This window comes from Aegilops tauschii, chromosome 7 (assembly GCF_002575655.3).
Source record: "Aegilops tauschii subsp. strangulata cultivar AL8/78 chromosome 7, Aet v6.0, whole genome shotgun sequence".
NCBI lineage: Eukaryota > Viridiplantae > Streptophyta > Magnoliopsida > Poales > Poaceae > Aegilops > Aegilops tauschii.
In genome coordinates this window covers 180933531-180959139 of record NC_053041.3, presented here as the reverse complement: position 1 = coordinate 180959139, position 25609 = coordinate 180933531, and the positions used below count along the sequence as shown (strand labels likewise).

At 45.2% G+C, this 25609-nt stretch overlaps 1 protein-coding gene across 2 annotated transcripts; it reads right to left on the bottom strand.

Moving 5' to 3' along the window:
* Window positions 1-1602: 1602 nt before the first annotated feature.
* On the bottom strand, window positions 1603-6387 carry LOC109757715 (uncharacterized). Of its 2 annotated transcripts, XM_020316542.4 has the most exons (8): window positions 5878-6387; window positions 5647-5769; window positions 4962-5045; window positions 4525-4746; window positions 3921-4098; window positions 3616-3835; window positions 3414-3535; window positions 1603-2053 (listed from the first exon to the last, which is right to left on the bottom strand). In XM_020316542.4, the coding sequence occupies exons 1-8, from the start codon at window positions 6255-6257 to the stop codon at window positions 1793-1795; spliced, it is 1590 nt and encodes a 529-aa protein (XP_020172131.3). In that variant the 5' UTR covers window positions 6258-6387; the 3' UTR covers window positions 1603-1792. The 2 variants fall into 2 exon arrangements, with proteins under 2 accessions (XP_020172131.3, XP_020172132.3); XM_020316543.4 differs by lacking the exon at window positions 4962-5045.
* Window positions 6388-25609: the final 19222 nt, after the last annotated feature.

Below are 25609 nucleotides of genomic sequence, written 5' to 3'. Positions count from 1 at the left end.
GTTCATCAACACGACATCCTTGTCGTACGGTCCCGGGTTACAACAAATGACATCATTTCATTCACGGACCCAAGCCCAAAGAGAAGCCCAACTAGCTATCGGCGATGATGATTGCCTAACTAGCCAGTCAATGATCTGGCCAGGGGTTTTCAAGTCCATCTCACACACTTCATCCCTTGTACAGCACAATGCAATTTGCCTTGCAAGAGCACGTTTATGAAATTTCTCTTACTTCTTGAGTTTGCCTATGTTTTTCTCTTTAGCTTCATACAACTTAACTTTGTCATCGTCGCACTTAGACACATAGTACTTTGAAAAGTCTCTACATGCCGCATTCAGCGCATCGACGGCTTTGACCCATAGCTTCATCTTTTTCTCAATGACTTCACGTTCACGCTTCACCGCCGCCTCCGCAGAAGTCTCAACAAAGATGATCGATCCCATCCTACAAGTCGAGGGGTAACTATACCGATCATCCAAGGAAAAAACCCTAACCATCTCTTGACAAAAACTCTAACCATAGGACTAGATCGAGCTACAATTCGAGGGGTAATACTATAACGGTCCGTCATAGGCATATACTTAAGCATAACCCTAACCATAACCCTAACCATATCATTATACCTAACCCTAACAAAACCCTAAACCCCCAACAATGCTAGTCACACAATACATTGTCAAAGCACAAACATTACCCTAAATGCATCATATACATTGATGTCACCACAATAAAATCATGAAATAGGGTTTGCAAGAAAATGAGCAAAATACATGATTCCAACCAACCAAAATTAAGGGGAGTGAGGGAGGTACCTTGGGTAATGAAAGTGCTCCGGATCCACCGGACAAATCTCAAGCAAATGAGTGAGATTTGAGAGGACCTTCAGCTCGAAAGAGTGAGAATGGGGAATGGGGGTGAATGAGTGGGTGGGGGGCACAGCCCCCACCCCTCACAACCTTATCCAGGAACCTACCGCCATGGAGCCCGGCGGTAGGTTCTGCTACCCTACAGCCAAGAGCCACGGCGGTAGGGTACTTTGCCACGTCATCGGCCATTAACGGCCAAACGGCCGTCTATGCCACCTACCGCCGGGGGGTGCGGCGGTAAGCTGTCAAAAGCTACCATCAGGGGCCTTGGCGCTAGCCAAAAGGGTCAAATCCCGAAAAAAAATGTAACCGGGGTCAGATCCAGCTAAAGTACACGAAAAGGATCAAAACACAAAATTTAGCCAGATCTCGCCAGGCTGATGGCGTTGAAGATTTCATGGTAGGATGCTGCGTCGGCCACAGTGGTATGCAAGGAAAGGAGATAAAAGAGTACGCTGAGCACCGGTACGAGAGGGGCAGGCGGGAAGAGATAATGGAGATGGAGAGATAAGTGGAGAAGTGTGACAAATCCACTTATCTCGCACAACTTAATAAGACCGCTGGTGTGCGTGTTTGACCTCTTTTTCCTATATAGTACTGTACATGGTTAGACTACAAAATTTGACTTGGGCCAAGGCAAGGTAATTTGAGACGGAGAGTGGACTGTATGGTTCGATAGCAGAAGAATTTCAGTCCTCGTAGTACATAACTAGTTTCAGCCAGACATTTCGGCGATTTCAGCCAAGGATTCTCATATGTGGTCATCTCTGCAGGTCTCTTGGGCCTTGAGCAAAAGCATGCTGAAGAGTGTCTGCTAAGGGGTGTGTTGAGCATTCGCATTGCACAACCATCCGTACGTGCAGCAGAGAGAGACAGAGAGAGAAAGAGAGACAACATCGACAGTAACCATGGATTGAGAAGCTACTCATTTTCGTCTAGCAGGTACTACATACTTGGCGCTCTTTCCATGGCCATGCCCTATGGTGCCCACCTCCGTAGCCTCATTCACTTCCTTTAACGCATTCTCCTTGATAGCCTTAGCCAGTTTCGCCGCTTTCTCCTCCTTGATAGCCTCGGCCAGTTTCGCCGCTTTCTCCTTCTTGATATCCTCAGCCACTTCCTCGAACACTTGTCTCACCCTAGCTTCCTCCTTTTCCAGCCAAGCCTCATCATGCACGGTAATTAACTGCAAAATGGGGAGGAGATATGATATTAACAATAAGCAGCAAAACTTTAAAGTGTCACAATCAAATGGACAGGCTATCTCGCCAAGGAATTCGACCCTGCAAAAATGAAAATAAAATAATGCTTTCATAGTAGGTAAATCCCAGTCTTTAAATTGGCCTAAGATGTTTGTTTGCTGTTAGAAATGATTTTGTATATCCTATAAGAACAAGCTACAAATCTTTCTTGATACTAGGTATCTTGCTAGGTTTGCTTAAAACTGAGTTGCTCCATCATGATGCCATACTGATGTTGCTAGAAACTTAGTGGCTATAAACCATGTTTTGACAGGATACTTATAAGGTTGGTTGATACTCAAAAGATCACCATTATAGGTATCTTGCTAGCTCCGTAAATTGTTGTATGGTCTCATTTTAATGAATTTAATCACTTTCTTAAGGAAAAAAATAATCTTAGGATGGCAATTATTGTTGGTTTGCCATCAAGAGGTCATTAATCCAATGTTACAGCTGGGTAGTCAGCGACTACACAGCAATTTGGAACGTCGAAGACCACCACGTCTCCGTACCCCAGCGCTAAGAAACAGGTTCTGGAAACTGACCAAGACAGGCCCATCTGTTATCTGGTTTGCCTGTGATTTGCCTGGCCCATATAGCAAAGGAAAGTACACACAGACGTCCAAATTATAACTTCAATAATCAGTGGATTCTCAAATCCCGTGATTACTCTTTCTACTACTACTTCTCTCTTTTTCACCTTCCCATGTAATCCCTAATGGCCAACGGGGGCATAACGCCGGCATGGAGGAGCAGATCATGCACGGATGCGCATGTTGCACGCCAAGAGTTGACGCCGCCCCGCCGCCCGGAATCACCACCGTGAGCACGGCCACCTCCTCAGCCAGTCTACTACTCTCTGCAGTAATAGTAATGTACCTCCGGCGACCGGCGAGTGCACCAGGAGTCTAGCACGAGGTCCTTTTTCTTCCATTTGGATGTTATATCTTCTTCCTCTTCCAATTTTTTTCTCGTACAAAGAAATTAAGATTTTGTTTTTCATAGTAAAAGGCTTGTTTTGTCACTTCTTAGATCTTATGTTTGGTAATGACACCAATGATAAATTGATAAATTTGTCAAAGGGCTGCAACCAGAAATATGTGTAAAATGAAGTACAGTCTTTTATGTTCCTGTTATTTTGTCCAAAAAAATCCATTTAAAAAGATTGACAACAAAAGGCTTGGATCCTGGCACCGCAACTGACTGAATATAAGGAAACATGCTAAGAAAGTATCGCGCAGTCCCCACAATACTCAATTAAACATAAGAAAAAGTTCGGCCTAGGAGGGTAGTAAATTATCATACCTCCTCACCCAAGGCTTTTGCATCTGCATGGGAACAACATCTAAAGATTGGCGTGGAGCGACCATGGTTGTATTCAGCATCAATGGGGTGCTTCATTTCATCTCCACAGACAAGGCATTCACCTTTAAAAGGAGTGCAACAGCAAATTTGAGAAATGAACACCATAAAACTCAAAGCAAATAATAAAGTAAGTACAGAATACCATTGGCATCAGGTTCAACTGCGCAGATACAGGTGAGCACATACTCTTCATGTTCGCCTCTCATACAAGTGACTTCAGCAAAATACAGCTTCTTGCGGGGATCATCAGCTCCTTTAATCTTTATGGTCATATTCAAATGTGAATATGACCTATAATCACAGTCTTTCCCGTCAAAACATGGTTTATATCTCACTATTTCTTCTAGTCGATATGCAAGATCCTAAAATTGAGTATGGACATGAATATGATGGCATTCGACCCATGCAAACAAGCACAAGAGAGACTGAAGGAGGGAGGGAGCATACCCCCAAAAGATCATTGTCCTCGTTGTACTTGTCCAGTAGAGCTTTAACAACTTCCTGTTTAGGGCGACGGGTCTTCATGGCAGCAAAGGCTTCTGCAGAATTTCTTCTTGTGCCATCATGAGGCCAGTATAAAGCATACCGCACAGACTTCTCCCTAGATGAAAGTCCATCCATGCACCTAGTTTACATATAGAGCACTGTTAATGACACAACTCATGGTAGTAATAAGCAACAAAAGGCAAAACAAAACTGAACTCACGACATGCTTACAAAACTAAGTTCTCAACGCATTTCTTATGTGAAAAAATATCAACCTTTTGTTTAATAAGTGTGTCTGGCTATCGCCATCTTTATCATGTGGGTGCGGCGGCTAATAGCTACCCAAAATTGCACAAGTTAAGGGTCAAGTAATATACCTATAGCAAAACATCTATATATATCTTCTGAATTTTAAGATCTGCTTACTATTTCAACTTTTTAACAGTAACAGAAAATATTCCCGTAACTTCAAAAAATCTCAAAAACTTCAAAATTAATGTAGCCTCGTTATCTAAATGAGAACACACAGACAGAAACAAAAATCTAAGGAAGTTGATAGACTTACAAGTTATTTCGCCCAACGACATGATGTGAGTCAATAGCTTGTTGAGCTTCATGTAAACTCTGAAAGGGTCCACCGCGATCAGGATATGTATGAAAACGTCCCTCCTTATCAACTCTGACAAAATATTTAATAAGTAGACCAGTAGGCGTCAATGAAAAGACACATGAAGACAATGAGTGAGTAGTGTTGAGCTCCAATTCCAAGATATCTGGCACCTCACACCTGAAATGGAACACAAAAAATTTGATTTCGCAAGATGAGAAATATGAAAGAAAATGGGACAAAAACAAACTGCTAGTTCATGCATTACAGAATTAGTTCACCCGTGCCTACTATCAACAGTCCCTCCCCATGGAAAAGATCACAGGGAAACAACTCATGATTTCAACAAAGAAGGAGAGAGGGAGAGAGAGAGAGAGAGAGAGGTTCATGCATACGATGGTGACTGTGGCAGAGAGGAAGAAGCAGCATTAGTGATGGATGATTCCACAAGTGTTGTACTGTCAAGCAACTCCTTAGGCCTGAAATAAAATAGAGGGACATTGTCGTGCACAAAAGACAGAATGGTTTAAAGAGAGTAAAGAAAGAAGAAAGTAAACGTGACTTCTATTAGATAGATGGGTCTGTCTAGGGCACATCTATATGTGCACTAGTTATTGCACATCTAATGACTCAATCAAATTAGAAAGGAACAGAAAAAGGACAAAAGAAAATGCTTGCATGAATCTTCACATAAAATCAATGACATATGACTTAGATGTGAAATACTTAGGGCACATCTAGATGTGCTTTAGCAAAACTGTAGATATAAATAATCTTATCTACACCCATGTACATTGATGAAAGATGATAGCTAGCTATGCACAGTTTTATTATAAACCCATGTCTATTGATGAAAATGGTAGGTGGCTATGCACAGTTTTACAGTGAGGCATGTATCTGATAAAGAATCTACTTTGGTCTATAATGTCTACTTTTTATTTGTGACCCATAAGTTGGTGTTGCATTGCTAATTGTGGATTATTTGCAGCAAAGTGTTACATTGTGGTTTTTCTTTTTCATTCACACCATGTGATGATTTCAGCAGCACTGGCACAAAAAGCTCGGATAAAAAGCGCATACCTTTGAGCCAGCTGCAGTTTGTGATCAGCATAGGCTTTGTTCAGCAGATCATCAACATATTGCGGGTTTGGAGTGGGCGTTTTTTGATCTTCCTCGGGGCGTTTGGACTCAGGGTCTGCGACCCTATTCAATTAAGTTCGGTCAGGATCATAGCCATATCATTCAACAAAACAAGAGAAGATATGATATACACTGAGAAAAGACGGCACTGCAGAAAAAAATGTCGCATACGGCGGTGGGCGATCGGGGATGAGGCCGGGGAAGAGTTCATTGCAGACATCTGCGACGGGTCGTGTCGGCCCACAATGGTCGGTGAAGAGAACTCCCTGTCTATCTTTGTAGACAGGGATTTGCTGGCCATTGGGGAGGCGAAAGTGGAACCACGAGTGTCCCTGGTCGGGGCGGTGGCGCTCGAGCGGCATGCAAGGAAGGGAGGAGCGCTCTGGTCTGTCGTCGCCGCGGCGGCGTTCGCGCGGCATGGGAAGCGGCGGAGGAGGGGAGGAGCCCCCTGGTTTGTCGTCGCAGCGGCGGGGTTCGCGCGGCATGGGAGGCGGCGGGGGAGGGGAGGAGCCCCCTGGTTTGTCGTCGCGGCGGCGGGATTCGCGCGGCATGGGAGGCGGCGGAGGAGGGGAGGAGCCCTCTGGCTCGTAGTGCGGCGGCGGCGGCGGGCTTCGGGCGCCAAGGGGGGGAGGTCCTAGGGCTTGGAGATTTCCTGCGGAGGGGAGGGGAAAGGTGCGCGGTTGGGTGGACCGGTGAAATGTCTTGTTTTCCTTTTGATGAGTTTTTTCTTTTGAGACACTTCTTTTGATGAGTGAATAAACGTTATTTTCTTTATAAGAGTAGTATCTTTTTAATTAGCATGAATTATATAGCAGGCTGGCTATGAACTGAAATTATGCCCTCTTGTTCATTGATTATCTGTGAACTAAATATACCCTCCTTTAGTACATTGGTCTTTCATATGCTGGTTGTGCACGCATGGCATTAGCTTCTCCTTTATTACTATATTTCATCAGTTTACTGGAAATAGAAATATCACTTGAAACTTCTATGTCTGTGGCACCTTCGATCTTTAGTTCATTGGTCTTTTATATGCTGGTGATGGAGGCGAATGCTCTTGAGCTGAAAGTGGTAAATTATCCTTTTGAGTTGTTGCTTTCTGCAAGGTATTTTTGTCTCCACGAATGATATAATCATGTCTCTGCAATTTTACCTCGGTGCACTCATTCAACTGGAAGAAAGTTTCACTAATTGCAATTCATTCATTCTCCATGAGAGGAGTGACAAAGTGTACTAGCAATATGTATTCTCCCATTCAAGTGGCACTGTGTAGCTTATTAACATAATTTTCATTCTTGTCTGCATATAGTCTTTATTTTGCTTGCCTTGCTACTCTAAACTGGAGTGATGTTTGTTTATTGGTTTCTATGCAAACAAATGGATGATAGTACATCAAGTTTCTTAATATTTGTACCGCGACTAATATTTGAACTTCTACTTTACCCCAAACTCTCAGAGGTGTAGCATGTGAGACTTGAAAAATGGTTTGGGATTTCAGAGTTCATCTGCGCAATGGTGTGGGTTGGCGGTGTGTGAAGTCTGCGGTGGTTGGAGCGGTCTGTTGTGTGTGGGTTGTGGTGAGCTGCGACAAGTGGGTTGCGGCGAGGTGTGGTTGCTGCCGATGATGGGGCCGGTGTGCCGTAGGCCAGAGCCCGGGCATGGCAGCGTGATGGTGTTGTGGTTGCGGCAGCATGGTTTTGTTGGGGAATGTAGTAATTTCAAAAAAAATCCTACGCACACGCAAGAGCATGGTGATGCATAGCAACGAGAGGGGAGAGTGTTGTCCACGTACCCTCGTAGACCGAAAGCGGAAGCATTAGCACAACGCGGTTGATGTAGTCGTACGTCTTCACGATCCGACCGATCAAGTACCGAACGCACGGCACCTCCGAGTTCAACACACGTTCGGCCCGATGACGTCCCTCGAACTCCGATCCGGCCGAGTGTTGAGGGAGAGTTCCGTCAGCACGACGGCGTGGTGACGATGATGATGTTCTACCGACGCAGGGCTTCGCCTAAGCACCGCTACAGTATTATCGAGGTGGACTATGGTGGAGGGGGGCACCGCACACGGTTAAAAGATCAAACGATCAATTGTTGTGTCTCTAGGGTGCCCCCCTGCCCGCGTATATAAAGGAGCAAGGGGGGAGGTGCGGCCGGCCAGGAGGGGCGCGCCAGGAGGAGTCCTACTCCCACCGGGAGTAGGACTCCCTCCCTTTTCCTTGTTGGACTAGGAGAGGAGAGGGAAGGAGAGAGGGGGAAAGGAAAGGCCCCCCCCCCTCCTTGTCCAATTCGGACTTGGGGGCGGAGGGGCGCGCGGCTGCCCCTTGGCCGCCTCTCCTCTTCCACCAATTGGGCCCATGAGGCCCAATAGCCTCCGGGGGGTTCCGGTAACCCCCGGTACTCTGGTATATATCCGATAACCCCCGGAACCATTCCGGTGTCCGAATATAGTCGTCCAATATATCAATCTTCATGTCTCGACCATTTCGAGACTCCTCGTCATGTTCGTGATCACATTCGGGACTCCGAACAACCTTCGGTACAGCAAAACTCATAAACTCATAATATAATTGTCATCGAAACTTTAAGCGTGCAGACCCTACGGGTTCGAGAACTATGTAGACATGACCGAGAGACGTCTCCGGTCAATAACCAATAGCGGAACCTGGATGCTCATATTGGCTCCCACATATTCTACGAAGATCTTTATCGGTCAGACCGCATAACAACATACGTTGTTCCCTTTGTCATTGGTATGTTACTTGCCCGAGATTCGATCGTCGGTATCTCAATACCTAGTTCAATCTCGTTACCGGCAAGTCTCTTTACTCGTTCCGTAATACATCATCCTGCAACTAACTCATTAGTTGCAATGCTTGCAAGGCTTAAGTGGTGTGTTTTACCGAGTGGGCCCAGAGATACCTCTCCGACATACTAGTGACACTCTGTTTGTCTATGTATTTACACAAGTATTATGTTTCCGGTTAATACAATTCTAGCATGAATAATAAACATTTATCATGTTATAAGGAAATAAATAATAACTTTATTATTGCCTCTAGGGCATATTTCCTTCAGTCTCCCACTTGCACTAGAGTCAATAATCTTGATCACATCGCCATGTGATTTAACATCAATAGTTCACATCACCATGTGATTAACACCCATAGTTCACATCGTCATGTGACCAACACCCAAAGGGTTTACTAGAGTCAATAATCTAGTTCACATCGCTATGTGATTAACACCCAAAGAGTACTAAGGTGTCATCATGTTTTGCTTGTGAGAGAAGTTTAGTCAACGGGTCTGCCATATTCAGATCCGTATGTATTTTGCAAATTTCTATGTCTACAATGCTCTACACGGAGCTACTTTAGCTAATTGCTCCCACTTTCAATATGTATCTAGATGAAGACTTAGAGTCATCCGGATCAGTGCCAAAAATTGTATCGACGTAACCCTTTTACGACGAACCTTTTGTCACCTCCATAATTGAGAAACATATCCTTATTCCACTAAGGATAATTTTGACCGTTGTCCAGTGATCTACTCCTAGATCACTATTGTACTCCTTTGCCAAAAGCAGTGTAGGGTATACAATAGATCTGGTACATAGCATGGCATACTTTATAGAACCTATGGCTGAGGCATAGGGAATGACTTTCATTCTCTTTCTATCTTCTGCCGTGGTCGGGCTTTGAGTCTTACTCAATTTCACACCTTGTAACATAGGCAAGAACTCTTTCTTTGACTGTTCCATTTTGAACTACTTCAAAATCTTGTCAAGGTATGTACTCATTGAAAAAACTTATCAAGCGTTTTGATCTATCTCTATAGATCTTGATGCTCAATATGTAAGCAGCTTCACCGAGGTCTTTCTTTGAAAAAATCCTTTCAAACACTCCTTTATGCTTTGCAGAATAATTCTACATTATTTCCGATCAACAATATGTCATTCACATATACTTATCAGAAATGTTGTAGTGCTCCCACTCACTTTCTTGTAAATACAGGCTTCACCGCAAGTCTGTATAAAACTATATGCTTTGATCAACTCATCAAAGCGTATATTCCAACTCCGAGATGCTTGCACCAATCCATAGATGGATCGCTGGAGCTTGCACATTTTGTTAACACCTTTAGGATCAACAAAACCTTCTGGTTGCATCATATACAACTCTTTTTTAATAAATACATTAAGGAATGCAGTTTTGTTTATCCATTTGCCAGATTTCATAAAATGCGGCAATTGCTAACATGATTCGGACAGACTTAAGCATAGATACGAGTGAGAAACTCTCATCTTAGTCAACACCTTGAACTTGTCAAAAACCTTTTGCGACAATTCTAGCTTTGTAGATAGTAACACTACTATCAGCGTCCGTCTTCCTCTTGAAGATCCATTATTCTCAATTGCTTGCCGATCATCGGGCAAGTCAACCAAAGTCCATACTTTTTTCTCATACATGGATCCCACCTCAGATTTCATGGCCTCAAACCATTTCGCGGAATCTGGGCTCATCATCGCTTCCTCATAGTTCATAGGTTCGTCATGGTCAAGTAACATGACCTCCAGAATAGGATTACCGTACCACTCTGGTGCGGATCTCACTCTGGTTGACCTACGAGGTTCGGTAGTAACTTGATCTGAAGCTTCATGATCATCATCATTAGCTTCCTCACTAATTGGTGTAGGTGTCACAGGAACCGGTTTCTGTGATGAACTACTTTCCAATAAGGGAGCAGGTACAGTTACCTCATCAAGTTCTACTTTCCTCCCACTCACTTCTTTCGAGAGAAACTCCTTCTCTAGAAAGGATCCAAATTTAGCAACGAATATCTTGCCTTCGGATCTGTGATAGAAGGTGTACCCAACTGTCTCCTTTGGGTATCCTATGAAGACACATTTCTCCGATTTGGGTTTGAGCTTATCAGGATGAAACTTTTCTTATAAGCATTGCAATCCCAAACTTTAAGAAACGACAACTTTTGTTTCTTGCCAAACCACAGTTCATATGGTGTCGTCTCAACGGATTTAGATGGTGCCCTATTTAACGTGAATGCAACTGTCTCTAATGCATCACCCCAAAACGATAGTGGTAAATCGGTAAGAGACATCATAGATTGCACTATATCCAATAAAGTACGGTTATGATGTTCGGACACACCATTACGCTGTGGTGTTCCAGATGGCGTGAGTTGCGAAACTATTCCGCATTGTTTCAAATGAAGACCAAACTCGTAACTCAAATATTTGTCTCCGCGATCAGATCGTAGAAACTTTATTTTCTTGTCACGATGATTTTCCACTTCACTCTGAAATTCTTTGAACTTTTCAAATGTTTCAGACTTATGTTTCATCAAGTAGATATACCCATATCTTGCTCAAATCATCTGTGAAGGTCAGAAAATAACGATACCCGCCGCGAGCCTCAACACTCATCGGATCGCATACATCAGTATGTATTATTTCCAACAAATCTGTTGCTCGCTCCATTGTTCCGGAGAACGGCGTTTTAGTCATCTTGCCCAAGAGGCATGGTTCGCAAGCATCAAGTGATTCCAAAATCCCATCAGCATGGAGTTTCTTCATGCGTTTTACACCAATATGACCTAAACGGTAGCGTCACAAATAAGTTGCACTATCATTATTAACTTTGCATCTTTTTGGCTTCAATATTATGAATATGTGTATCACTATGATCGAGATCCAACAAACCATTTTCGTTGGTGTGTATGACCATAGATGGTTTTATTCATGTAAACAGAACAACAATTATTCTCTAACTTAAATGAATAACCGTATTGCAATAAACATGATCAAATCATATTCATGCTCAACGCAAACACCAAATAACACTTATTTAGGTTCAACACTAATCCCGAAAGTGTAGGGAGCGTGCGATGATGATCATATCAATCTTGGAACCACTTCCAACACACATCGTCACTTCACCCTTAACTAGTCTCTGTTCATTCTGCAACTCCCGTCTCGAGTTACTACTCTTAGCAACTGAACCAGTATCAAATACCGAGGGGTTGCTACGAACACTAGTAAAATACACATCAATAATTTGTATATCAAATATACCTTTGTTCACTTTGCCATCCTTCTTATCCGCCAAATACTTGGGGCAGTTCCGCTTCCAGTGACCAGTCCCTTTGCAGTAGGAGCACTTAGTCTCAGGCTTAGGTCTAGATTTGGGCTTGTTCACTTGAGCAGCAACTCGCTTGCCATTCTTCTTGAAGTTCCCCTTCTTTCCCTTTGCCCTTTTCTTGAAACTAGTGATCTTGTTAACCATCAACACTTGATGCTCTTTTCTTGATTTCTACCTTCGCCAATCTCAGCATCGCGAAGAGCTCGGGAATTACTTTCGTCATCCCTTGCATATTATAGTTCATCACGAAGTTCTATTAACTTGGTGATAGTGACTAGAGAACTTTGTCAATTACTATCTTATCTGGAAGATTAACTCCCACTTGATTCAAGTAATTGTAGTACTCAGACAATCTGAGCACATGCTCACTGGTTGAGCTATTCTCCTCCATCTTATTGGCAAAGTACTGTCAGAGGTCTCATACCTCTCGACATGGGCACGGGTATGAAATACCAATTTCAACTCTTGGAACATCTTATATGCTCCGTGGCGTTCAAAACATTTTTGAAGTCCCGGTTCTAAGCCGTAAAGCAGGGTGCACTAAACTATCAAGTAGTCATCATACCGAGCTTTTGTCAAAACGTTCATAACGTCTGCATCTGCTCCTACAATAGTTCTGTCACCTAGCGGTGCATCAAGGACATAATTATTCTGTGCAGCAATGAGGATAATCCTCAGATCACGGATCCAATCCGCATCATTGCTACTAACATCTTTCAACTCAGTTTTCTCTAGGAACATATCAAAATAAAACAGGGGAGCTAAACGCGAGCTATTGATCTACAACATAGATATGCTAATACTACCAGGACTAAGTTCATGATAAATTAAAGTTCAATTAATCATATTACTTAAGAACTCCCACTTAGATAGACATCCCTCTAATCCTCTAAGTGATCACGTGATCCAAATCAACTAAACCATAACCGATCATCACGTGAAATGGAGTAGCTTTCAATGGTGAACATCATTATGTTGATCATATCTACTATATGATTCACGCTTGACCTTTTGGTCTAAGTGTTCCGAGGCCATATCTGCATATGCTAGGCTCGTCAAGTTTAACATGAGTATTCTGCGTGTGCAAAACTGGCTTGCACCCGTTGTAGATGGACGTAGAGCTTATCACACCCGATCATCACGTGGTGTCTGGGCACGACGAACTTTGGCAACGGTGCATACTCAGGGAGAACACTTTTATCTTGAAATTTAGTGAGAGATCATCTTATAATGCTACCGTCAATCAAAGCAAGATAAGATGCATAAAAGATAAACATCACATGCAATCAATATAAGTGATATGATATGGCCATCATCATTTTGTGCTTGTGATCTCCATCTCCGAAGCATCGCCATGATCACCATCGTCACCGGCGCGACACCTTGATCTCCATCGTAGCATCGTTGTCGTCTCGCCAATCTTATGCTTCTACGACTATCGCTACCGCTTAGTGATAAAGTAAAGCATTACAGGGCGATTGCAATGCATACAATAAAGCGACAACCATATGGCTCCTGCCAGTTGCCGATAACTCGGTTACAAAACATGATCATCTCATACAATAAAATTTAGCATCATGTCTTGACCATATCACATCACAACATGCCCTGCAAAAACAAGTTAGACGTCCTCTACTTTGTTGTTGCAAATTTTACGTGGCTGCTACGGGCTTAGCAAGAACCATTCTTACCTACGCATCAAAACCACAACGATAGTTTGTCAAGTTGGTGCTGTTTTAACCTTCGCAAGGACCGGGCGTAGCCACACTCGGTTCAACTAAAGTTGGAGAAACTGACACCCGCCAGCCACCTGTGTTCAAAGCACGTCGGTAGAACCAGTCTCGCGTAAGCGTACGCGTAATGTCGGTCCGGGCCGCTTCATCCAACAATACCGCCGAACCAAAGTATGACATGCTGGTAAGCAGTATGACTTATATCACCCACAACTCACTTGTGTTCTACTCGTGCATATGACATCTACGCATAAAACCAGGCTCGGATGCCACTGTTGGGGAACGTAGTAATTTCAAAAAAAATCCTACGCACACGCAAGATCATGGTGATGCATAGCAACGAGAGGGGAGAGTGTTGTCCACGTACCCTCGTAGACCGAAAGCGGAAGCGTTAGCACAACGCGGTTGATGTAGTCGTACGTCTTCACGATCCGACCGATCAAGTACCAAACGCACGACACCTCCGAGTTCAGCACACGTTCAGCCCGATGACATCCCTCGAACTCCGATCTAGCCGAGTGTTGAGAGAGAGTTTCGTCAGCACGACGGTGTGGTGACGATGATGATGTTCTACCGACGCAGGGCTTCGCCTAAGCACCGCTACAGTATTACCGAGGTGGACTATGGTGGAGGGGGGCATCGCACACGGTTAAAAGATCAAACGATCAATTGTTGTGTCTCTAGGGTGCCCCCCTGCCCGCGTATATAAAGGAGCAAGGGGGAAGGTGCGGCCGGCCAGGAGGGGCGCGCCAGGAGGAGTCCAACTCCCACCGGGGGTAGGACTCCCTCCCTTTTCCTTGTTGGACTAGGACAGGAGAGGGAAGGAGAGAGGGGGAAAGGAAAGGGGGGGGGGCGCCGCCCCCCCTCCTTGTCCAATTCGGACTTGGGGGGAGGGGCGCGTGGCTGCCCCTTGGCCGCCTCTCCTCTTCCACCAATTGGGCTCATGAGGCCCAATAGCCTCCGGGGGGTTCCGGTAACCCCCCGGCACTCCGGTATATATCCGATAACCCCTGGGACCATTCTGGTGTCCGAATATAGTCGTCCAATATATCAATCTTCATGTCTCGACCATTTCGAGACTCCTCGTCATGTCCGTGATCACATCCGGGATTCCGAACAACCTTCGGTACATCAAAACTCATAAACTCATAATATAAATGTAATCGAAACTTTAAGCGTGCGGACCCTACGGGTTCGAGAACTATGTAGACATGACCGAGACACGTCTCCGGTCAATAACCAATAGCGGAACCTGGATGCTCATATTGGCTCCCACATATTCTACGAAGATCTTTATCGGTCAGACCGCATAACAACATACGTTGTTCCCTTTGTCATTGGTATGTTACTTGCCCGAGATTGGATCGTCGGTATCTCAATACCTAATTCAATCTCGTTACCGGCAAGTCTCTTTACTCGTTCCGTAATACATCATCCCGCAACTAACTCATTAGTTGCAATACTTGCAAGGCTTAAGTGATGTGCTTTACCGAGTGGGCCCAGAGATACCTCTCCGACAATCGGAGTGACAAATCCTAATCTCAAAATACGCCAACCCAACAAGTACCTTCGGAGACACCTGTAGAGCACCTTTATAATCACCCAGTTACGTTGTGACGTTTGGTAGCACACAAAGTGTTCCTCCGGTAAACGGGAGTTGCATAATCTCATAGTCATAGGAACATGTATAAGTCATGAAGAAAGCAATAGCAACATACTAAACGATCGAGTGCTAAGCTAACGGAATGGGTCAAGTCAATCACATCATTCTCCTAATGATGTGATCCCGTTAATCAAATGACAACTCATGTCAATGGCTAGGAAACATAACCATCTTTGATCAACGAGCTAGTCAAGTAGAGGCATACTAGTGACACTCTGTTTGTCTATGTATTCACACAAGTATTATGTTTCCGGTTAATACAATTCTAGCATGAATAATAAACATTTATCATGATATAAGGAAATAAATAATAACTTTATTATTGCCTCTAGGGCATATTTCCTTCAGGTTTGCGGGTGGCAAAGGGTGCATTGGTTGGCAGCAGTCAATAAACGATGTGGAGGTCCGGGGTGGTGTCCTGTTTGCCAACAATGATGGTGGTTTGCGGTCAAGTCGGAGTCGCTGGCTTGCGGAGGAGTTATGACGATGACACTTGTAGCCCACCTCGACGGTGCTCCTCTTTCGACGACGTGTGTGTGTGTGTGTGTGTGTGTCTTGTGTGGATAGCCAGGTTGGTTGGTGGTGCCCCTTTGTGGGTTGTATCGGTTTTTGCTTGGTTTTTAGTAATTAACCGTGCAATTCTCTTCTTTATTAACGTGATGAGGCAAAGCTTTTGCCTCCGTTAAAAGAACTTTTTTCACAACTGTTAAACATCTCTAATTTTCTATTGTCTAACTTATATTTTTGTTCATTTTATTGATATATTTTATTTCTAGGACAAATGATAAAAAAATCACATGATAATACATGTGTTACACGTGCAAGCTTACTAGTTTTTTTAGAAGGCCACTCGAGGCCCGTGGGCCGCATGGCAGCCCATCTTCATCTATAGGTCCCAAAAAAGACTTTAGGACCCCTAAAAAAGGAATTTGGGTTTATCAAAAAGAAAAAGGAATTTGGGAACCAACTAACTGGAGATTACCAATTGCGGCGATTTGGGCGTGCTAAAAAATAGGAATTTGAGAGTGCTAAAAAAGGAAATTGGGAGCGCAAAGCAATGTGATTCCTCTAGGAAGCGTTATTTGTGGATAAACTATATCACATCCTTTCTTACGGCTTGTGCAATGAAGTATTGTAATCCCGTGTTTGTGGATAAAGCTCTTGATTTCCAAAAAAATTGCGGGGGGGGGGGGGGTGGCTACTTTGCTGCCAAAAATACCCTCTCGATTAGGGTTTGCTATGCTCTGGCGGGGACTCACCTCGCCGACATGAGATCTACCTTTTCCATAACCATACCCACGCGTAGCAATCTCTGCTGCGGCGAGGGATTTAGGGAATACGGGGGAGCTCCTCATCCAAGTGTTTTCCCGTCTTCCATGGCGCCGACGAGTGGATTGGCGTCGGGGTCGCAAGTGATGGACGATGTCGATCTTGAGGAGATGCTCAAGAACATGGAGTTGATGGACGAGGAACTCGATGAAGTGGTGATAGGTATCCAACGTATCTGTAATTGGTTTTGGGGATTTTAGAGTATTTATAGAGTTGGAGGTAGGTCAAGACGGTGCATGTGGGCCCCACTACCCTCCAGGGCACGAATGGGGCCGCTAGCGCGCCCTGGTGCCTAGTGGGCCCCACAACCATCTTCTGGCTTCCTCCCGAAGCTTCCAGGGTCTCTTATCACCAGAAAAAAATCTCCAAAAAGTTTTGTGGCATTTGGACTTTGTTTGGTATTGATATTCTGCAAAGTAAAAAAACAAGCAAAAATAGGAACTGGCACTTGGCACTAAGTTAATAGGTTGGTTCCAAAAAATGATATAAAGTTGCTTGTAAATGTATATAAAACATTCAAGATTGATAATATAATAGCATGGAACAATCAAAAGTTATAGATACATTGGAGACGTATCAGCTTCCCCAAGCTTTATTCCTGCTCGTCCTTGAGTAGGCAAATTATAAAAACAGAATTTTTGATGTGGAATGATGCCTAACATGTCCATCACGTATTGTTTCCTTTATAGCATGGACAATTGGACTTTTATATGGTTCAAAGCACAATGGTGCGCGTCGGTCCTAAACAAACGGTTTTTTACCCCTTTCCGCGACGGCATTTGGAACCGTCGCCAAGTGAGTGTGGGTAATAGGGGGTCCCTTCCCACACGACCCAGAAACCGTCGGGGATAGGGAGCCTTGATGCATACAGTTGTCGCTATATAACCGTTTCCGATATCTCGAATATCCCAAACGCTTCATCCTTGCTACTCGTTTGTGCTCGCATTGCCATCGCAGTCGGAGTTTTGTGGTCCTACCTAAAACCAGGTAGATTCCAGGCATGGGAGTTTTCCAGACAGATTCTAGGCACGGAAGTTTTACGATGCCTGGCACATCACAAACAAGTTCATGATTATAAACCGTGTACGATGGGTAGACAATCACACACATTTAATTTTCCCGCACCGTATGTGATAGTGTGTGACATCACACACGCTTTGCAAACGACAACTGTGTGCATGCTTGCACACGTTTCCTCTCTGTGATCGTCTCAGATTATGGTGTATATCGCAAATGTTTGTGTTTTAGCAACCGTGTGTGCCGTAATGACCTGCACAACGTAATTTCGCCCTAATTTAATTGCTGCTATTTAAAATTGTACCTAATTTAAACTTGAAAGTAGGCTATAGCTTTATTCATATCCATCAGGTTCAAACAACCAATGCATTATTCGATTCATAGGTACATATGTTTAAGAATTACATAAGCACCAAATAAAGAATGATGTACCAGCACTACTGTAGGATGCTGCTAACGCGACACTACGATCAGAGACCCTTCGAGAAACTGTGTGCGATGCAATAATCGCAAACGGTGGTGTATGAAAACCGTCAAAAAAGGTGAAAACGTTTGCGATGGAGGATGCATCAAACACTGTTCAGATTTTAGTTGCGTGTGCGATGAAGGGCATACGGTTCAGTTCAATTAACTGTTTGCGGTGAGGAGGAACAAAAGAAACGGGCAGCCAGATGAAGGCGTGTGTGAAACAACATACGGTTCACTCGGATGAATTGTTTGTGATTAGGCAACACAAAAGAAACGGGCAGCCAGATGAAGGTGTGTGCGATATACAGCATATGGTTCACTCGGATGAACTATTTGTGATTAAGCAACACAAAAGAAACGGTCAGCCAGATCAAGGTGTGTGCGATATACGGCATGCGGTTCACTCGGATGAACTGTTTGCGTTGACACAAGAGAATAGAAACGGTTCAACTTAACAAGACGTGTGTGTTGTGCGATGGGATTGCATGCAGTTCACTCGGCCCTTGTCGTCAGTGTGTGACCTCTATGGCAACCGTTCGCTCCCCAGGCACCTCTTCGTGTACCGTGGCAACCGTCCACCGACTCTTCGCCTTTCCCTCTTGATTTGGAACTGCTGTCGCACGCTAGCTCTTCTTTCCTCCTCTATTTGCCTTCACCCTTCCTTCTGCCATTGTTTGGTCGTCTTCTCTATGGAGGGAATAAGCCGGAAACGACCCCGTTATTCTTGCCCCGATCTGAATGATGACGCGGTGGAGGAACTCATTGATCGGTGCGACGTCATCACCTCGGCTAGCATGGCAGGTTCGTTCAAGACCATTCTCAACTCAACTAATAACATCATTACAAGGAACCCAAGGGTCCAGGAGCGGTCTGATCTCCCCTATCTTCTTCGCCGTGACCCTGCTGACTGGCGCGGGGACGAGGGAAGCCTCGCCTTGTGTAAGTTGATGCCACTTGATAATGATACGTATGATGTTAAGATGCCATTGCTTGAGGGCAAGGCTTGGGAAGGCGCAAATGGAGATTGGGTTGTTTATATTGGGTACAACTGCGAGTGGGAACTTGTGAATGTGTACACTCGTCACCAGGTTCCACTTCCAAAAATCTCAGACGACTGCCTAGAGGTTGAGTACACCGGTATTCTACGTGAATTCAAATACGATCATGCTGACTGTCGTCTATGGAAGATAGCAATTTGTCGAGTTCCCAACCGCTATTGGGAGTACACAAACTATGAAGTTGTTGCTATCTTCGACAAGCTTGTTGCCGTCCTTACTTCCACGCCTCGATGGATATTGCTCAAAAATCATATTATGTACACGGATGAGTACTGTGATGCAATTCAATACGAGGGTCTTGTGTTTGCTGCCACCACTCGTGGCACTGTTTTTTCATGGAATCCTGATGCTTTCGGTACTTTTGTCTTCCACCATAATTATAATTGTTTCATCCACATGCATGCGGGTTAGCTAGTTTCCCTTTACTAATTAACCTTCTTGTGTTTCCAAGGTCCTGTGAACATTCCACCACCTATACTTGAAAATTTTTATAACCAAGGGGGAGATGACGATGCTGATGATCACGAGCATGAGGACGAGCAGGACACATATACTCAGTGGCGCCTGGCAACTTATTTCGATGGATCACCTTTTCTAATCTGTATACAAGGCACTGCTGATGTTACTAAGGAAGCAGGTGTTGTCTCGCATGGTCGCACTCTTCGAACCTATTCCAACATCCATTGCAGGGTATTCGGGATGGATACTAGTGTACTAGCGCCAACACCTTCTCCCTGGTTCAGTATTGAAAGTCTTGGAGGAAACTTGCTCTTCCTTGGACAAAACTATCCAATGATGGTGGAAGGCGATCCAGCTACTGTTGACACAACGTTACTACCATTTATGAGAAGCAACTGTATCTATACATCAGACATTACTATGCTTCCCTACCGTCCCAATATGGATCCTGACATAGGCCGCTTCAGCCTCAATGATCAGTCCTGCATTGGTCTCGAGATTGACAGTAGCTGGCCCTTCCCAGAGAATCACTTCTGGTTCAAAGCTAGCGTCTCCAACGCCGACGAGTGGTTGAGCTGAAGTTCATTTCATCACTTTGTTATTTGTTGTGTGAGAAAAACTTTACTAGAATGTTTTGTTCGAAATGATCTATAATGCAACGTGTATCCTCGTTGTCGTTGTGGGTTGATGACTTGTTGTATGTAATCAATGGTACATTTGCATATGCGTCCATCAACTCATGCCTGCTAGTGGTGTCCATATGAACAGTGCTAGTGTTTTTGGTGCAAAAATTAGATAGTGCTAGTGATTTGTAGCTGCATATTTTGACAAATCGCAGTGTTACAAGGTTGACAAATGGCAATGTTAATAGATAAACAAATGTCAATCTTTCCGATTTGAGAAATGGCAACATACCCAAAATGACAGATATGCAAATCTTACCCAATTGTTTGTACGTGGTTGCACATGGGTCATGCAAACAACCGTTTGTGTTGAAGGGATGCAGAAATCCTACTCGACACATTTTCCCTTGGCTTCCTGGGGAAGCTGTCGGTTTGCATACGGGTATTCTAACTAAAACGTTTGCGATGAGTGTTTTATATTTAAAAACCATTGACGTTTTTTAAAGAAAATCGTTTGATAAGTCTGTACATTAAGAGAGAAAAACGCAAGTTCGTTCAAACCATATCTTTCATTCAGTCACATTGCGAATTTATATTCATATGATCGAGAATTCGAGATACAGTATTAAACCCCAAAAAAACTATTTTCGGTGGCGGCGGAGGCGGCGTGCCGCGCCGTCGTTGTCGTTGTCGTCCTCCGGGACGCCGTTGTTGAAGTCTTCAAGGCAGCACAAAATGTTCTTCACTTGTAAATCAAACATCATGTCGTCACACGATCGACGGGCGGGGCGCGGGAGGACGACAACTGGCACCGCTGAGAGGTAGCGGTCGACGGCAGTGTCCCATGCCGCTGAGGGGGGGGGGGCGGGCACGGGCACGGTGGGTGCAGCCAAACGCACGGGGACCGGCGCCGCGGTGGGTGGAGGGGCGTGCACTGGCGCGGCGGGTGCAACCAAACGCATGGGGGCCAGCGCCACGGTGGGTGGAGGGGCGCGCACGGGCACGGGCGCTGGCGCTGGCATGTACACAAGCTCGCGCGGGTCCGCGGAGACCTCGCTGACGCCCGCGGCTTCTAGCTCTGTGATAGTGCTCGGCGACCAGCCCGTCAATGCTACGGGGATGGTCGCTGCCGTGGGCGCAGGGATGGGAGCTGGGACGGGAGTGGGGGCAGCAACCGTCGCGGCCAGCTTGTTCTGGGCCATGTCCATGAGGCCCCATTCCTCCTTATTTTCTATCTCCTCCGGCTCGGAGTCGACTTCACCAAACTTGAAGACTAGTGGCAGATGATCATTGTGCGCCATGGCGGTGGAGGTCTGCGAGGGGGAGGGGAATGGGAGGCGAATAGTAAGGCCGCCCGTATTAAACAGCGGCTCGGGCCCCATTAATGGAGAGGAAGGTGGGCGGCCATGGAAGTCAAAGGGCTCACTTCCCAGTGAGCCTGCACAGCGTACAGCTCGCACGCTTCCTGGTGAGCCTGCGCATTGGAGGACAGCTAGCACGCCTCTCGGTCAGCCTGCGCACCAGACTGCGCTCGCATGCCTCCCGTTCAGTCAAGGTCAAGCAGCTGTCCGCACAGCACCTCCTACAGCCATTAAAAGCAAGACACGTGGCGTCACGTGAATGGCTAACAGAACGCACACGTTTTGAATTATACAAACGTTTGAGATATTAAAGTGGCAGCTATTTTTTCAAAATGCCTTTGTTGGCTGTCATTATTTGAGTGTGCCTTCTCTCAAAGTGGACACGAAAAATACCACATCATGTCGGGTGCCATTCCATGATAGCATGCCAAGTTTCATGAATTTCAGACGAGTTTTGGATTTACTGAATTTAAGAACCAGGCATCTCATTGTTTTGTCGGCAATCAACAGTGCCCTGGTGTTTGAAATTCATTCCCATTTCTTGCATGGGACCTAAGCATGCACCCAAGGACACAGATTTGATTTTTCAACCAATTTATATGCACTGGAGCATGTGCATGTAGTTCAAATTTGAATTATGCACATAAATGCATTGAAAACTCAGTTAATGCATAAAATGTCCAAAAGAACCCCGAAAAATCACAAAAATTGACACAACACTCCTGTTGTTCTATGTTGACACGAGAATTTTTTTGGAAGGAATAAGAGGCAGTGGATATCGTTTCGTCCCCAAAGGTGGGACGTTCCCTACCGAAACCATCATGCTTGTTGTGAGAAGCTCTGGTTTGTGAGAAGCATATACCCAAACCAGCCCCAAACGGGACAAATTTTTTTACCACGGCATGTTGATGCCGCTCCATGAATGCATGCCAAGTTTCATTAATTTCAGACGAGTTTTGGATTTACTAGAATTTTAAAACGAGGCATCTCAATGTTTTGCCGGCAATCAATGGTGCCCTGGTGTTTGAAATTCATTCCCATTTCTTGCATCGGACCTAAGCATGCACCCAAGGACACAGATTTGATTTTTCAACCAATTTATATGCACTGGAGCATGTGCATGTAGTTCAAATTTGAATTATGCACATAAATTCATTGAAAACTCAGTTAATGCATAAAAATGTCCAAACGAACCCCGAAAAATCCCAAAAATTGACACAACACTCCTGTTGTTCTATGTTGACACGAGAAATTTTTTGAAAGCAATAAGAGGCAATGGATATCGTTTCGTCCCCAAAGGTGGGACGTTCCCTATCGAAACCATCATGCTTGTTGTGAGAAGCTCTGGTTTGTGAGAAGCTTATACCCGAACCTGCCCCAAATGGGGCAAATTTTTTACCATGGCATGTTGATGCCGCTCCATGATAGCATGCCAAGTTTCATGAATTTCATACGAGTTTTGGATTTACTAGAATTTAAAAACGAGGCATCTCAACGTTTTGCCGGCAATCAACAGTGCCATGGTGTTTGAATTTCATTCCCATCTCTTTCATGGGACCTAGCAATTCACCCAAGGACACACATGTGATTTTCCAACCAACTTTGGTGCACTTGAGAATGTGCTTGTAGTTCAAATTTGAATTATGCACATAAAATGCCTAGAAACCCCAGTTAATGTATAAAAAAGGCCAAACGAACCCCGAAAAATTCCAAGATTTAACACAACACTCCTGTTGTTCTATGTTGACCCTAGAAAATCTTTGAAAGCAATAGGAGGCAACGGATATCGTCTCGTCACCAAAGGTGGTACGTTCCCTATCGAAACCATCATGCTTGTTGTGAGAAGCTCTGGTTTGTGCGAAGCTTATACCCAAACCTGCCCCAAATGGGACAAACTTTTCACCACGGCATGTTGATGCCGCTCCATCATAGCATGCCAAGTTTCATGAATTTCAGACGAGTTTTGGATTTACTAGAATTGAAAAACCAGGTATCTCAATGTTTTGCCGGCAATCAACAGTGCCCTGGTGTTTGAAATTCATTCCCATCTCTTGCATGGGACCTAGAAATTCACCCAAGGACACACATGTGATTTTTTAACCAACTTTAGTGCATTGGAGCATGTGCTTGTAGTTCAAATTTGAATTATGCACATAAAATGCCTAGAAAACCCAGTTAATGTATTAAAAAGGCCAAACAAACCGAGAAAAATTCATTCCCATTTCTTCCATGGGACCTAAGCATGCACTGAAGGACACATATTTGATTTTTCAACCAATTTGTATGCATCGAAGCATGTGCATGTAATTTAATTTTGAATTGTGCACCTGAAATGGCTAGAAAACCAGTTTAATGTATGAAATGTCCAAACGAACCCTGAATAATTCCAATTCTTTTAGGACACACATACAGTTGCATGTTCACTGCAGATAAAAGGTCTAGCAATTCAAACACCGTCCATTGCCGCTGTGACCCCATTTTGTAATTCAAATCAAGTAGATCCCACATAGTTTGTTCTCACCAACCGAGTGAGATGTAGTACAAAATATCTTGGAGCACCTATGGCATACGCGAGAAGGTGCGTCGGCTACAGTCCACATCCGGCGTCCAAGCACACTAGCTCGCTCCCCCAAAACTCCCGCCTCTGCATCCCTCGCAATCTAGAAAATATCTACCGCCTGGAAGGTTTTAATGTTTGATAGCACACGATTAGTATGTGCGGACCGTATGTGATGTCTGTTACTCCCGCTCTGCTTCAGTCCCTTGATTCAAATTTTTAGTAGCCCCGGCATTTTACTCCTGCCTCTGCATCCCTTGCAATCTCGAAAATATCTGCTCGCCCTTTATCCAAATTTTCAGTAGCCTCGCCTTGTTACTCCCGCCTAGTAAAATTTTCAGTTGCCGCAGTTTTTCCTCAAACACAACCGCCGCTCACACAGACACATACAACCCTCGAAACCATTGGTAGGTCGCCGCCATCGCCTGCGCCTCCATCCTCAACCTCTGCCTGTGTGCCGGGGAGCTCGAGTAGCCAATGGCCAAAAAGAGGTTTATCGCGGCCTTTTCGCCCGACGCCGGCGAGGTGGCCGCCGAGGTGTCCCCCGATCCGCCCGCCGCCGCGCCCATACGCCGGTTCGAGGACTTCCCCATCCTCCCCCGGACCCAGCAGCCGACGAAGTCCTACCTCGGGGTCCGGCAGCGGCGGTGGGGGACATGGTTCGCCGAGATTACAGATCAAGAGACCCACACCCGCCGGTGGCTCGGTAGCTTCCACACGGCCGAGCTCGCGGCCATGGAGTACGACCGCTGGCAGGTCCGCTACCACGGCGCGGCGGCTAGGCTCAATTTCCCCTTTGGCACACGCCCGGTCCACCTCGTTTCGCTGGAGCCAGGGGTGGTGAGCTCGGCTATGGCGCTGCAGGACCGCGAGGTGTGGGAGTGTCTCGAGGCCGAGGCCGCTGACGAGGCCTACATGCAAGAGCTCCGCCGGCAGCACCCGGAGCTCGTGGAGGCGGAGCGGGCGATCTTTGCCGGCGCGGAGGGCGGCAAGGTTATCGCACTCTCCTCCGATGACGAGGTCGAAGGCGGCGAGGACGGCGGCGCGGAGGGCGGCGAGGTTATCGCGCTCTCCTCTGATGACGAGGTCGAAGGCCGCGGCGACGGCGGTGCGGAGGGTGTCGAGGTGGGCCCCAAGGATGAGGAGATCGACGTCGATGAGTGGAGGAGTGCCTTCCCCAACGACCTCGACGATGGTACTGGCCCGGACCCGGCTCGCGGCACACCGTACATGACGAGGAAGGATTGGCTCGACCTCTACTTCGACCGAAAGTAGTTTAGCTTAGTTTAAATTTATGTTTTATGTTCGGTTATGCAAAACTATCTATGTTTATGTTTGAATGCATGCTACTTTCGGTTGAACCTGCTTTGAACTTGATCAAATTGAAGTTTACAACCTTAAGTTTAGGGGATCGACTAGAAAAGGCCAAAAATTGCTGGAGTATATATATATATCCACTTAGGGTTTTAGTCCT

What these genes read in the sequence shown, in the direction of transcription:
- LOC109757715 (XM_020316542.4), bottom strand. Translation starts at nt 6,257, where the DNA reads ATGCCGCGCGAATCCCGCCGCCGCGACGACAAACCAGGGGGCTCCTCC. An exon ending in ATCCCCGATCGCCCACCGCC is followed by an intron (nt 5,770 to 5,877) that starts GTATGCGACATT and finishes TTAATTGAATAG; the next exon opens with GGTCGCAGACCCTGAGTCCA. An exon ending in GTCGTTGGGCGAAATAACTT is followed by an intron (nt 4,099 to 4,524) that starts GTAAGTCTATCA and finishes TATGTAAACTAG; the next exon opens with GTGCATGGATGGACTTTCAT.